Source organism: Palaemon carinicauda, chromosome 26 (assembly GCF_036898095.1).
Source record: "Palaemon carinicauda isolate YSFRI2023 chromosome 26, ASM3689809v2, whole genome shotgun sequence".
NCBI lineage: Eukaryota > Metazoa > Arthropoda > Malacostraca > Decapoda > Palaemonidae > Palaemon > Palaemon carinicauda.
The window spans coordinates 60,991,756-61,006,755 of NC_090750.1; the positions used below are offsets into that span (position 1 = coordinate 60,991,756).

Sequence of the window (15,000 nt, forward strand, 5' to 3'; positions counted from 1 at the left end):
ATCAACTTTACGAAATGGAAATTTATGTAAACAATACACTACTGTAGGTATGTTGTAGCCGTAATATAATGCTAATACTCACCTCTTCGATTGCTTGTTCCAAAGTGATAAATGAAGCGATGTATTCATACAGAAAGAAAAAAAAAGAAAATTACCAATTACGTTTCAAATGTGCTGGTTTCTAACCCTTTCACCCCCAAAGGACGTACCGGTAAGTTCTTGCAAAACACTGTTAATTACATATTTTACATATTTTTTGATAATTTTTTGAGAAACTTCAGGCATTTTCCAAAAGAATGAGACCAACCTTACCTCTCTAGGACAAAAATTAAGCCTGTTAGAGCAATTTAAAAAAAATATAGCAAAATGTGCTCGAAATTTAACCTTATGGTGGGGGTAAAAGGGCAGACACCGGAGACCCAAGAATGCACTCATGTCGTTCTATAAGATGTCCTCATAGAAATGCAGGCCAACTCGACTACTATCGTCGATGTAATTTCATATGGGGAAAGGCGTACTGGCATTTACGTCTAGATATCACATGCGTAAGAAGAGGGAGACGCTGACGGCGGTGTTATCACAGGAAGTACGTCCATAACACTGAACAAGAAGCCTAGTACTGAGGTATCCTTGTTTGTGACACCTTCTTCTTCTATTTTGTTATGAGATTTGGGTCTCATTTTTGGATGCTTTTTGATTTACCGTTTTTTTCTTTCTATTAAGTTTCTTACTACACCTTGATACATCAAAAACTTAATAAGAAGGCCAAAGGAACTCCTCGTCTCTGTGACTTCTTCTTCTTCTATATTAATAGGAGATTTGGGTCTGTTTTGGATGCTTTTCCTTTTTTCGTGTTGTTTTTACATTTTTCCTCTTCCCTTAAAGCTTCTTATTACGCCTTGCTACATTGAAAACTAAATAAGGTCAAAGGACTTTGCCAGATAAGAAACTTACGATACATTACAGCTATCTAAGGAAATAACAGCCATGTATAGCGTAACTGCTTCCAATGTTTGTGAAAGAAATGGTAAATGAATAATCTCCCCTATATTATACAGAGCACGCACGCACGCACGCACACACACATGTATATATATATATATATATATATATATATATATATATATATATATATATATATATATATATATATATATATATTATATATATATATATATATACATATATATATATATATATATATATATATATATATAAAATATATATATATATATATATATATATGTATATATATATATATATATTATATATATATATATCACAAAATTGTTATTATCTTTAATTAATGTCACTACTCTGTTGAACAAAGGAAAATAAATGGTCAATGCGAAATAAATAATTCACTTTATTTATGATTACTGGACACGGATGCTGTACCTACAGAGTACTCATAATAGATTAACTTTCACAATTATTTATTTTCACTTAAAAAAAAAGATAAAAAACAACTTTTAATTGGCAACAAACAATAATGTCTATTGGCATTATACAAGTGTGAGAAATCAGGAGAGCTAAAAAAAAAAAAAGTTTGGAGAATTTTTTTTTTTTTTTATCACGGTTCCTATATTATGGAGTTTTTTTTACCTTTATTTCTATTTAAGGCTGTCGTATTGCCGATGCATGATAATTGAGATTTGGTAATTGATAATTTTATGAATGTTTTACAATATATCTTGATATACTTTTATGAATGTTTTTACAATATATCTTGATATACTTTTATGAATGTTTTACATCTTGATATACTTTTATAAATGATTTTACAATACATCTTTATATACTTTTATGAATGTTTTAAAATATATCTTGATATACTTTTATTAATGTTTTACAATATATCTTGACATACTTTTATGAATGACTTTACAATACATCTTGACATACTTTTATGAATGACTTTACAATACATCTTGATATATTTTATAAATGTTTTACAATACATCTTGATATACTTTTATGAATGTTTTACAATATATCTTGATATACTTTTAAGTTTTACAATATGTCTTGATATACATTTATGAATGTTTTTACAATATATCTTGATATACTTTTATTAATGTTTTACAATATATCTTGACATACTTTTATGAATGACTTTACAATACATCTTGACATACTTTTATGAATGACTTTACAATACATCTTGATATATTTTATAAATGTTTTACAATACATCTTGATATACTTTTATGAATGTTTTACAATATATCTTGATATACTTTTAAGTTTTACAATATGTCTTGATATACATTTATGAATGTTTTTACAATATATCTTGATATACTTTTATTAATGTTTTACAATATATCTTGACATACTTTTATGAATGACTTTACAATACATCTTGACATACTTTTATGAATGACTTTACAATACATCTTGATATATTTTATAAATGTTTTACAATACATCTTGATATACTTTTATGACTTTTACAATATATCCTGACATACTTTTATGAATGTTTTACAATATATCTTTATATACTTTTATGAATGTTTTACAATATATCTTGATATACTTTTATGAATGTTTTACAATACATCTTGATATACTTTTATGAATGTTTTACAATACATCTTGATATACTTTTATGAATGTTTTACAATATATCTTGACATACTTTTATGAATGACTTTACAATATATCTTGATATACTTTTAAGAATGTTTTACAATACATCTTGATATACTTTTATGAATGCTTTACAATACATCTTAATATACTTTTATGAATGTTTTACAATATATCTTGACATACTTTTATGAATGTTTTACAATACATCTTGATATACTTTTATGAATGTTTTACAATACATCTTGATATACTTTTATGAATGTTTTTACAATATATCTTGATATACTTTTATGAAAGTTTTACAATACATCTTGATATACTTTTATGAATGTTTTACAATACATCTTGATATACTTTTATGAATGACTTGAAAATATCTATTGATCACTTTACTCAATGATTCTTCCTTTCCAAGGTGGAAGGTGTTAATAGTAACCTGGTTGTGATAATTGTATTAAAATGCAGTATATACGTCCCTATTACAGGCTGCCTTAGCGCAAGAGCCCGTGGCCTACACTTTCAGAGCAGGTCGCTTTAATACCTACCTACCGTAGTGTAGGCCTACACGTTCGTCATCTTTTAGTATTGTGTCATTTTAAAGTTAGGTTTTATCAATTCACCTAATGTCTTTTTAAACTTGTGTTTGATGACAAATTTACCAATAAATATTCTTATAAAAAAATGTTTACATCGTTAATATCATTAAGTAAAAAATTCCAATAAAATTCTTTAACAATAATATCAGATATGTGTTTACTGTGAATATAAATTTTAATATCACTCCTAAAAGTATTTGTCTTTCGAATATAGCTGAAATATTTTCAGAATTTATAAGTAAAGTTAACATTATAACTTTCGTTTAATACATCAAACTTATAATCTTTATTTCTTTTCCAATCAATAATTGTCTATGATGAATCTTTATTCTTCTGTCCTGTATGACTATCAAAATATAAATACATTTGGTTAAACAATTCAATACATTGGGCGTGACATCCTTCTCACTTGATCTACTAACATATATTTTACATTTCATCAAAATAAATAACTATAATACATAATAAAGTTAGACATTTTAAAGGAAATTTTTTAACTCAATATTACATCAGTCAATTGAAAACATTTTAAATTCACATTTTTTTTCTCTGGTTATTTTTTCCATTTATTACTTATCACATAACATCTTTAGATGACGGATTTAATAATAACTATTTGATTGCTTGAAACTGCATCATGGATCGTATAAGCATATCAAACAGCAAAATTTCATTACCGACTCTTGAATATGGTGAAGTATATGTATATGTATATGTATATGTGTATGTATATGTGTATATATATATATATATATATATGTATATACATATATATATATATATATATATATATATATATATATATATATATATATATATATATTGTACATTTACATATACGTGTATAAATTCATATATATATATATATATATATATATATATATATATATATATATATATATATATATATATATATATATATATATATATATATATATATTGTCCATTTACATATACGTGTATAAATTCATATATATATATATATATATATATATATATATACATATATATATATATATATATATATATATATATATATATATATATATATATATATATATATATATATATATATACACACACACACATCTGCCCCACCATTTCAATAGTATTATAATTGTATAATCTCCACAAGTCAATCTATGGAAAAAACGATAAATGCAAGACTTTCAATAGAAAATGAAACATCCCTAGTCGACCTACGACCTCCAATAACAATTTATCACAACGATTTAAAAGACCATTCATATAATTAATGTGTTTATAATATTGGCTAAGAGGCGTACAGTAGTTTGCCCCCCGTCCAATGCCTCTCCTGCTAGAATGAACTAGCGCCGTTTTATCTTAAGATTTAAAAAATATGAAAGCCCAAGATTTTCAGAATCACCATTCCTAAGTATTTTCTATTCATAATTAATGAGAATTATATGAACAAAAAGGGGAAAATGTAAAATATTTTTTTCTTATCTTATAACGTCAATCTTTTTTTTTCCCAAAATCTTCCATGTGTCGAAGAAAATTGGTCAATTAATATAATTTTATGCATAAAAACCAAAAGACATCTAATCATCACACATAATAAACACATTTCTAGTAACTCTACTAAATTTCTTACATCTGGTTTGTCAAATAGCAAGATTAGACTTACAATATAATAATGTATTTCTTTTTTTTTTATTTGGAATATGTATTTTCTTTTATATATCTTTCAATAAAAACCACATTATTTTTTCCGTGTTGGCATCAACGCTTTTTACAAAACCGAATTTTTTTATTTTCTGTGAAATCATGAGAATTCATATATTCACATTAACAAAATAAATGATTAGTCTGTATGTTTTTTTTTTTAATAATTGTGCCTTAATTCTATTATATTATCGAGTGTCGAAAATCAAAATTTGATTACCTGCGTAAATATAACAAATGTGGTGAATTTGCTCTATACCTTAACATTATAACTGTGTATAATACAATATATACAATTAGCAACTGGTACACAACACAAGCGTTTTAATTTACAATCAAATTTTGGTGATACATAATAATAGGAGTATCAAGAATTATTATAGTTTCAAATGTTCCTCTCAATAATATCTTTTTCCATCATTCGTCTTTTGTTGTCCACAGAATATTCTATATAAAGAACCTTTATTTTTTTTTTTTCTACATACAGGGCATAAGAGGTACAGAATAACATTACAAAAATATTAATAACCACCCACTTATTTTAACAAATATTCTGTATAAAATTATCTCCATCAGTCTTTTATCTCTTTTATCATGAGGAACATAATTATACAAATGTCATATCCATTCTACCAACCATTCTCTGAGATAATGAAAAATAATAATAGTAAATTTTCGGAGCCTAACAAATACTCAATTATCAAATAAGTGACTTCGCTCATGGCTTTCTCTAAGAGATATTATATACTTTATAATACCTATTCAACACGTCTTTTAGATTTATATAAATGTGCTATATAGCTTTATCAAAATATATTCTAATTGTATCAAGGTCATAAAAACATTTAAAAGAATATATATCACAATGCAATATGTATGATTAATATCAACATACACATGCAAACATTCACACATGTTCATCAGTACACACACAAATGTCTATATATTATATACACATACATATATACCTCCTAATATATATATATATATATATATATATATATATATATATATATATATATATATATATATATATATTTATATATATACGTATATATACATATATATGTGCATATATATACATATATATATGTATGTATATATATATATATATATATATATATATATATATATATATATATATATATATTCTTAAAGGTATACATATAAACATATCCATATCAAATGCAAATGTTTATAATTGTGGACTTCACGAAAGGGCTAATTTGGATGAAACTTAAAGCTTAGTGTAGGAGTCGACGCTGGAATCCTGAGTTCCAGCGTCTTCAAAGGGTCTTCCAGCATTGCAATCTTCATCTGCAGATCTCCCATTCGTATGCGGTTACACTAGAGACTAAGATTATTAACGTCATCAAAAGTGGAGGGGTCACGGGTCTCATTCCATTGCTGATGCCGGGTACGGAACATTCGCCTGAGAAAGAAAACGGGTCACTTATGCATAATAAAGAAAGAAAACGGGCGACTTATGAATGATAAAGAAAGAAAACGGGGAATTTATGCATAATAAAGAAAGAAAACGGGTGACAGATGCATAATATAGAAAGAAAACAGGTGACATGCATAATAAGGAAAGAAAACGAGTGACAGATGCATAATAAAGAAAGAAAACGGGTGACTTATGCATAATAAAGAAAGAAAACGGGTGATTTATGCAAAATAAAGGAAGAAAGCTGGCGACAGATGTATAATAAAGAAAGGAAACAGGTGACTTGAGCTTACTATAAAAAAAAAAAACACGGATGATTTATGCATAATAAAGAAAGAAAACAGGTGTTTAAGTTTAATAAAGAAAGAAAACAGATGACTTATGCATAATACAAAAACAAAACAGGTTGCTTATGCATAATAAACAAAGAAAATGTGCGACTTATGCATAAGGAAAGAAAACAAGTGACTTATTCAAAACATTTGCCTGAGATAGAAGACGGGTGACTTGTGCATAGTGATCTGAATTTTGCTGACGTAAGCAAAATAATTTTTCAATAGGTTAATGTCGAATTTAGGCTTTATAGATACTACGTAAGTAATTATAGAGAAAATAATTTCAGTGAGGTTTTTAGATATACTTTAGATGTGGGTTTACAATTTTGAAGTAAATCAAAGTCGTGTCAAAATAGCATTGTGGTAAATGTTATTTTAAGCAATTTCAACAAAAATATCAGTGATAACAATAAGGATAATGCTAATATATATGCCTTAGAAATAGGCAATCTAACCTGGATATAGATAATAACACAAACCATATACAGTATCTGGATATTTGAACAGCTGAACTCTGATTTAACAGGCCACTACTTTATCAACTATGGATGATGAAATATCATCCAGGTAAATTATAGGTGAATGCTTGAAATTCTTGAAGATTAACTTAATCTTATCAGTAATAATAATAATAATAATAATAATAATAATAATAATAATAATAATAATAATAATAATAATAATAATAATAATAAGGGATCACTATAGTTCGTTGGGACAGGTGTAAACTTTCTTGATATTTTTCAAATCAATTTTGTTCAGAGGGAAGTTGTTGTTCATCTTAGTCTGAAATACAATAATATGAAGTTAGTTTTACGATCTAAGAAACATGATTTATTGTTTCCTTGCTAGGAATGATGCCAGTTTGGAAGCAAACACAGGGTTGAGATTTAGTCTTAGGGTAAGCTAAGGATATAGTAGTCTAAGGGAGTGGGATCTCTCCTTGGTAAGTAAGTAGGTAAGGATAAGGCTCCTAGGTTAAGTTAGGTAAGGAACCTTAGATTAAAAACTTTTGAAATTTTACACCAGGTCTGTCCCAACGAACTACAAAGGCTCCAACAACAACAACAACAACAACAATAATAATAATAATAAAAATCACTTAACTCACCTTGAGCCGTTAGATTTAGGCTAAGAGTGGTCGTCGGCGGCACGTGATGACGTTGGCAAGAATGCGCATGCGCTGTCACTTGCAGCATCTGTGTGTTATTATTTGGGTGATTCAATTGTTTGTCCTTGTTCGAGATCGACGTGGCAATAAGGCAAAGGCGATGGGATGGCCGGTCATCTGGAGATGCCACGACGAATATGGAACCGGCCTCTGCCCAGTGGCCGTGGCACACGAAAGCTGTGGGGTGGAAAAAAAGGAGATAATTATCGTGGGTGGAATTTCTCGCAATGATTGTGTGATATTAATTGAAAACAGTACTTTGTTTTGTAATGAAGAAAGAAAACAGGTGACTTATGTATAACATTTGTTTGAGAAAAAAAAAACGGGGGACTTTTGCATAACATTTGCCCGAGAAAGTAAACGGGTGATCTAGGCATAACTTATTAGTCCAAGAAAGAAAATGGGTGACTTTGCATAACATTAGCCCAAAAAACCAAAAGGGTGATTTATGCATAACATTTGCCTGAGAAAGAAAACGGGTAACCATACATTATGAAAGAAAATGGGTGACTTATGCATAATATTTGCCTGAGAAAAAAAACAGGCGACTTATACATAATGAAAGAAAACGGGTGACTTATGCATAACTTATGCTTGAGAAAGAAAAAGGGTGACTTATGCATAACATACTAGCCCAAGAAAGAAAACGGGTGACTTTGCATAACATTAGCCCAATATACCAAACGGTGACTTATGCATAAACAGTTGCCTGAGAAAGAAATCGATTGACTTATGCATAACATTTGTCTGATAAAGAAAACGGGTGACTTTTGCATAATGTTAGCCCAGAGGGAAATGGGTGACTTATGCATAACATTTGCCTGAGAAAGAAAACGGGATACTTATACGAAATGAAAGAAAATGGGGTGACTTATACATAATGAAAGAAAACGTGTGATTTTTGCATAACATTTGCCTGAGAAAGAAAACAGGTGACTTATGCATAGGATTTGCCTGAGAGAGAAAACGGGTGTCTTATGCATAACTTTAGCTTGAGAAAGAAAACGGGTGACTTGCATAACATTTGCCTGAGAAAAAACGGGTGTCTTATGCATAACTTTAGCCTCAGAAAGAAAATGGGTAACTATGTATAACTTTAGCCTTAGAAAGAAAACAGGTGACTTATGCATAATATTTGCCTGAGAAAGAAAACGGGTGACTTATACATAACATTTGCCTGAGAGAGAAAACGGGTGACTTCATAAGAGCCCATTTAAATCAAAAGACATTCCTTTGTAAGGTGAAAAAGTTATGGAATTTGAGACATATGGCCCAATGCTTGGGGGCGGGGAGGCCAATCGCGGGAGAGGTACTGGTGAGGAAACTACCATATTTGCACCATGAGGTAAAAGTTGAAAAAGGTTGGACAACAAGATTAGAGAAAGGAAGCAGGGACAGAGGTAAAGTAGAATGTGAGAAAGTGTATTGTATCTGATCTTTTACTTTTATTTGTAACATAATCATTGGAATGTATTTCATTTAATTGTTGTCTGTTTGCAACAAACAAATAATTCTATTAATATTAACAAACCAAACAGAAATCGATAACAATAACAATTTCAATAATAAAATAATTTTAAAAGTAATAATTTTACTGCGGAAAAAAAATACAATTTAGTATTTTCCAAGATACTGAAATATATTTGAGAGACTGTTTCTTCACTAAGGGATTAAATATAGGATTGGTTGATAAAATAGAAAAAAATATCTCTTGTCCTGTGATAGCTATTTAAAGATTTGAATTTCCTATCAGAAAAACGATTTTCTTAATGGACTTCAAAATATGCACAAGTAACATTTTCCTATCGCTGAAAAGCATTTCCCAAACTTAGAAAAAAAAAAAAAAAAAAAAAAAAAAAAAAAAAAAAAAAACGCTCTGCACAATTTCCTCTGTTCGTGTCAACTTCGTCTAGGAATATTGTAAACTTATGGAAAGACAAATAAATTCAGACATGTTCGTATGAGATTCACGAATTGTTTTACCAGCACACTTCACCTTTTTCATTATGAGTGATATGTTACGTTCAAAATGACGTGGGAACATTGAACATATTCCGAAGGAAATGTGAAAACCGTGTTTGACTTGAATCCTGATTATGTCATTAGGGAGCGAAATGACCAGTTGGTGTTCTCTCTCTCTCTCTCTCTCTCTCTCTCTCTCTCTCTCTCTCTCACACACACACACACAGACACCACTCAATGCGGTAATTTCTTTACATAAAAAATAACCAATATATGGAACAGACTTCTAGCGGATTTAGTAATAAGTAACGCGGGTAAACAAATTCAAGAATAAGTTAGACAAGATCATAAAAACTCTTTAAAAAAACTAATTTGTTCTACCCAATAGCAAATGGAGTCTCTGATGATTGACTAAAAAGTCTTTGAGACATCCAAATCCTTGTACATCTCTCTCTCTCTCTCTCTCTCTCTCTCTCTCTCTCTCTTTTCAAGAGCAAACGGAGTCTCCACGGATGGAGCAAAAAATCTTTGACACATCCAAAATCCTTGTACATATCTCTCTCTCTCTCTCTTTCTCTCTCTCCAAGAGCAAATAGCACCCCGGATGGAGTAAAGTCTTTGAGACATCCAAAATCCTTGTACATCTCTCTCTCTCTCTCTCTCTCTCTCTCTCTCTCTCTCTCGCTATCTCTCTCTCTCTCTCTCTCTCTCTCTCTCTCTCTCTCCAAGAGCAGATGGAGTCTCCCCGGATGGACTCAAAAATCTTTTAGACATTAGAAATACTTGTAGGTGTAGAATCATACCAAAACAGGAATTTAAAAAAAAAAAAAAAAAAAAAAAAGAGAGGAAGTCTGGTTTCAGATCATCATCTTGACAATAACAAATTTCAACCTTGACCTACCATGCTTAGTTGTTTCATCTGGGCAGGCATGGACAAAGTGCAGGTTATAAAGCGAGACGCAGCCTGCCCTCAAATGCGTCACGTCTCTTCGGCAGTCCCCTTCACCTGCCACCCACACGCCCACGAAAGGGCACTGCCGCCTGCTGGGCGCCCCACCTATAATCAAGGAAGAGTAATTAGCTTTTCATGACAGGTAACTATTGATGGAAACCAGTTGATAAATCATCACTCCAAAGTATTATTGTACAAAGTGGAATAATCGTTACTGTAAATTATTTTTGCAAAAAAGGAATAATTATGTTTAGGTATGAGAGAGTTCTGTAATACAGGGTTAGAATTTAAATGTTCCTTATAAGAAAGATTAATTGAAAATAAATTCAAAACAGGATCAGTACACAAGCAATGAATATTATTCAAATTCAAAACAACAACAGCACACAGACAATAAATATTATTTAAATTCAAAAACATCAACAGTACACAGACAATGAATTTTCTTACAGTTGAAGTTAACTTGAAATTACCTAATCACATTATCCAATTTTTAAATTTCCAAATTTAGTAAATATGAACCCAATGATGGGATGAAGATATTTTGCAATAGTTTATACGTAAGAAAAGTAATCAATGAAATAACTCGTAAAAAAGATACGAGGTGAATTCACAGACATAGCAGTGTATGAAAGACATACAGCGCATGCATAAATACGTGGAAATACACACATAAATGTACATACACATATGTGTGTGTATATATATATATATATATATGTGTGTGTGTGTGTGCACTAATATATGGGCTTGCACACACACACACACACACACACATATATACAGTAAATATATATATATATATATATACATATATATATATACATATAACTGTATATATATATATATATATATATGTATAACTATATATATAAATATATATAAATGAATATATATATATATATATATATATATACATACACACATATCTGTGTGTGTGTTTATACTCCGTAAGAGTTATCTCATACAGAAATAGTAATAATTACTGGTAAGAGTGATGTGAGGAGCTTTCGTGTCGTTGAAATACAAAGGTCGACACGCATCTTGGGCTCGAATGGCTCGGTTACCTGAAAGAAAAGAGACAGGAGTTATCGAGTAGTTTCAGGTAGCTTGAACTCGAACTTGTACTTATACTCGGACTTGTACCTAAACTCGATTTTGTACTTATAGTCGTACTTGTACCTAAACTCGATTTTGTACTTAAATTCGAACCTGTACTTGAACTCGAATTTGTAGCCTACATATACTCGAACCTACTTATACTCGAACTTGCAGTCAATCTCGAACTTGTATTTAAACTCAAACTTGTACTTGAATTTGTACCTATATTGAATTTGTAATTAAACTCGAACTTTTGGTTGAACTTGAACTCGAACTTGTATTAAAACTAAAAATTGTACTTAAACTCGACCTTGTACTTAAAATTGAACTTATACTAAACTCTGACTTGAAGATACTACCATTCAAAGTACAGTACTCGAGTTGTCGTAGTATCCCATATATTGTGTAACAAAATTAACAACAACACTAATAATAATAATAATAATGATAATAATAATAATAATAATAATAATAATAATAATAATAATAATAATAATAATAATAATAATAATAATAATAATAATAATAATAATAATACTTGTTTACAAACTGAAGCTCTTTTATGAAGTAATCATATTATTGGAAATATCATAAAAAATATAAACATTAGGCTGAAATGTATAGTGAGATTAAAAAAAAAAATCATGTAAGAGCCCTTGCTTAGGGTTGCAGCTTAGCTTGCAATAATATACTGCATACACGTAAACACGCACACGCACACACATATACTGTATATATACAGATATATATATGTATATATATACACACATATATATATATATTTATGTGTAATATATATATACATATATATATATATATATATATATACATACATATATATATATATATATATATATACACATACAATATATAACATTAACATGCACAACTGGAGTTTTTTTAACATTGATAATTCAGTAACCTCAAGAACAGGGGTTCGTGACTCTCATTATTATGAAAGTGTTGCTATAATAATCTGTACTCACGCCATCTAAGAAATTCATATATTCCACTAAACTAATTCTGCAAGTGTCTGGGAATATTCATCATGAGGATAATTACGCAATGTCAAAGGTTAAGTGGAAATTTGTGTTCGCATGTCTTGAAAAATCCTCTTGCTACGTGCAATAAAGATTATATTGCAACCTCTGGTAATTATGGAATAATGGCTGTTGCTGTTGTTGTTGTTATTATTATTATTATTATTATTATTATTATTATTATTATTATTATCATTATTGTTATTATTAATAATAATAAATATTGTTGCTACGTGTAATACAAGATTATATGGCAAAACCTAGTAAATTATGGAATAATGACTATTTTTATTATTATTATTATTATTATTATTATTATTATTATTATTATTATTATTATTATTATTATTATTATTACTATCATTTTTTCTTGCTACGTGCAATAAAATACTATATTGCAACCACTAATAATTATGGAATTATCATTATTATTATTATTATTATATTTTTTAATATTGTTGTTACGTGTAATATAATATCATATTGCAATTCCTAGTAATCATGGAATAATGACTGTATATTATTACTATTATCATTATGTTATTATTATCATTGTTAATATTATTATTATTTTTGTTATTACTACTACTACTATTATAATTAAAATTATTTTGTTCTCACTGATTATATATATCATTATATCAGTTCGCGTGAGAGAGAGAGAGAGAGAGAGAGAGAGAGAGAGAGAGAGAGAGAGAGATCACCAGTACAATATTTCCTGTTTACTAATTAGAAGGAAAAGCAATTATTTTTCACAAAGTAAATATAAACGTATTGATTTAATTGTATCATAGAATGAGGTTGGTTTCAAATATTTACGTCTCTAAACAATTACTTATACACAAATCTTGGTTTGAAGATCAATCAATTAATCAATCTCTCTCTCTCTCTCTCTCTCTCTCTCTCTCTCTCCTCTCTCTCTCTCTATATATATATATATATATGAATATACATACATATATACATACACATACACACACACACACACACACACACATATATATATATATATATATATAAAACGTTTAATCCTCTTAAAAAATTCAACAGATATTACCGTCTTTCCTAAAAATTTTTGAATGTGAAAAAAATCTATATGTGAATGTAAAAACACGATTAATCTAAAACCTTGGAAAGAAGTATATAATATTCTATTCTTACATTCATGTAATATACATAACTCATTCATCTATTAAAAAATCTTAATAAAATCATATTGAATTTGCTTTTACTTTTCCTTGTAAGTAATTGATTCTAATGTATATTCCACCATTTCTAATATATAATTACTTTTATAGATACCAATCGATCTGAAAGTAACTACTATGGTAAGATGGACAATTCCTTTCATTGAAGGTAGTATATCTAGGTAAAATATCATGCATTATATACTATACATTATCTACTACATATAATATACTATGCAATATATATATATATATATATATATGTACTGTATATGTATATATATATATATATATATATATCTATATTCATATATATATACACACGTATAATATGTATATATATATACATATATATATATACATAGTTATATATATACATTATATATCTCTATCTATCTATCTATCTATATATATATATATATATATATAGATATATATATATATATATATATACACACAAACACACACACATATATATATATATATAATATATATATATATATATATATACTGTATATATATTATATCATACATCTTACATAACCTGTTATAAAATATGTATCAAATATTAAGTATCATATACCATATACTTTATATAAGGTAAAACGATATAACATATATTACAAATTACCTTGTTGCATTTCAATAATGTGTCCGTCTCTTTTGTAGAAGACTGTACAGACATATCCACTCGAACTGAAAAAGAAAAACAAAAAAAAAACAATATAAATAATTAAGATATCTTTGGATTTGTGTTTGAATGTACGTTTGAAAGAATGACAAACGTTGTTACTATCTGAAATGAGTATTGATATTACTAGAAATAATATTAATAATAACAGTAATAACTTAGCAGTAATTAAAGTGCACAATGTAATAACAAACCGATCTATTTGATAACTATATATACTTTATAGATTAT

The 15,000-nt window shown here is 28.2% G+C and overlaps 1 protein-coding gene across 1 annotated transcript in view; it reads right to left on the reverse strand.

Annotated features, from left to right (window-relative positions):
* Positions 1-6,040: 6,040 nt before the first annotated feature.
* LOC137619430 (uncharacterized) overlaps positions 6,041-15,000 on the reverse strand; it is a 30,575-nt gene continuing 21,615 nt past the window's right edge. The window contains exons 5-9 of the mRNA XM_068349492.1: positions 14,710-14,774; positions 11,737-11,817; positions 10,700-10,855; positions 7,777-8,013; positions 6,041-6,315 (exon numbers count right to left, since the gene is read on the reverse strand). Of these exons, the coding sequence (XP_068205593.1) occupies positions 6,197-6,315; positions 7,777-8,013; positions 10,700-10,855; positions 11,737-11,817; positions 14,710-14,774 (658 nt within the window). The 3' untranslated portion in view covers positions 6,041-6,196. The remainder of the gene's footprint in view (positions 6,316-7,776; positions 8,014-10,699; positions 10,856-11,736; positions 11,818-14,709; positions 14,775-15,000) is intronic.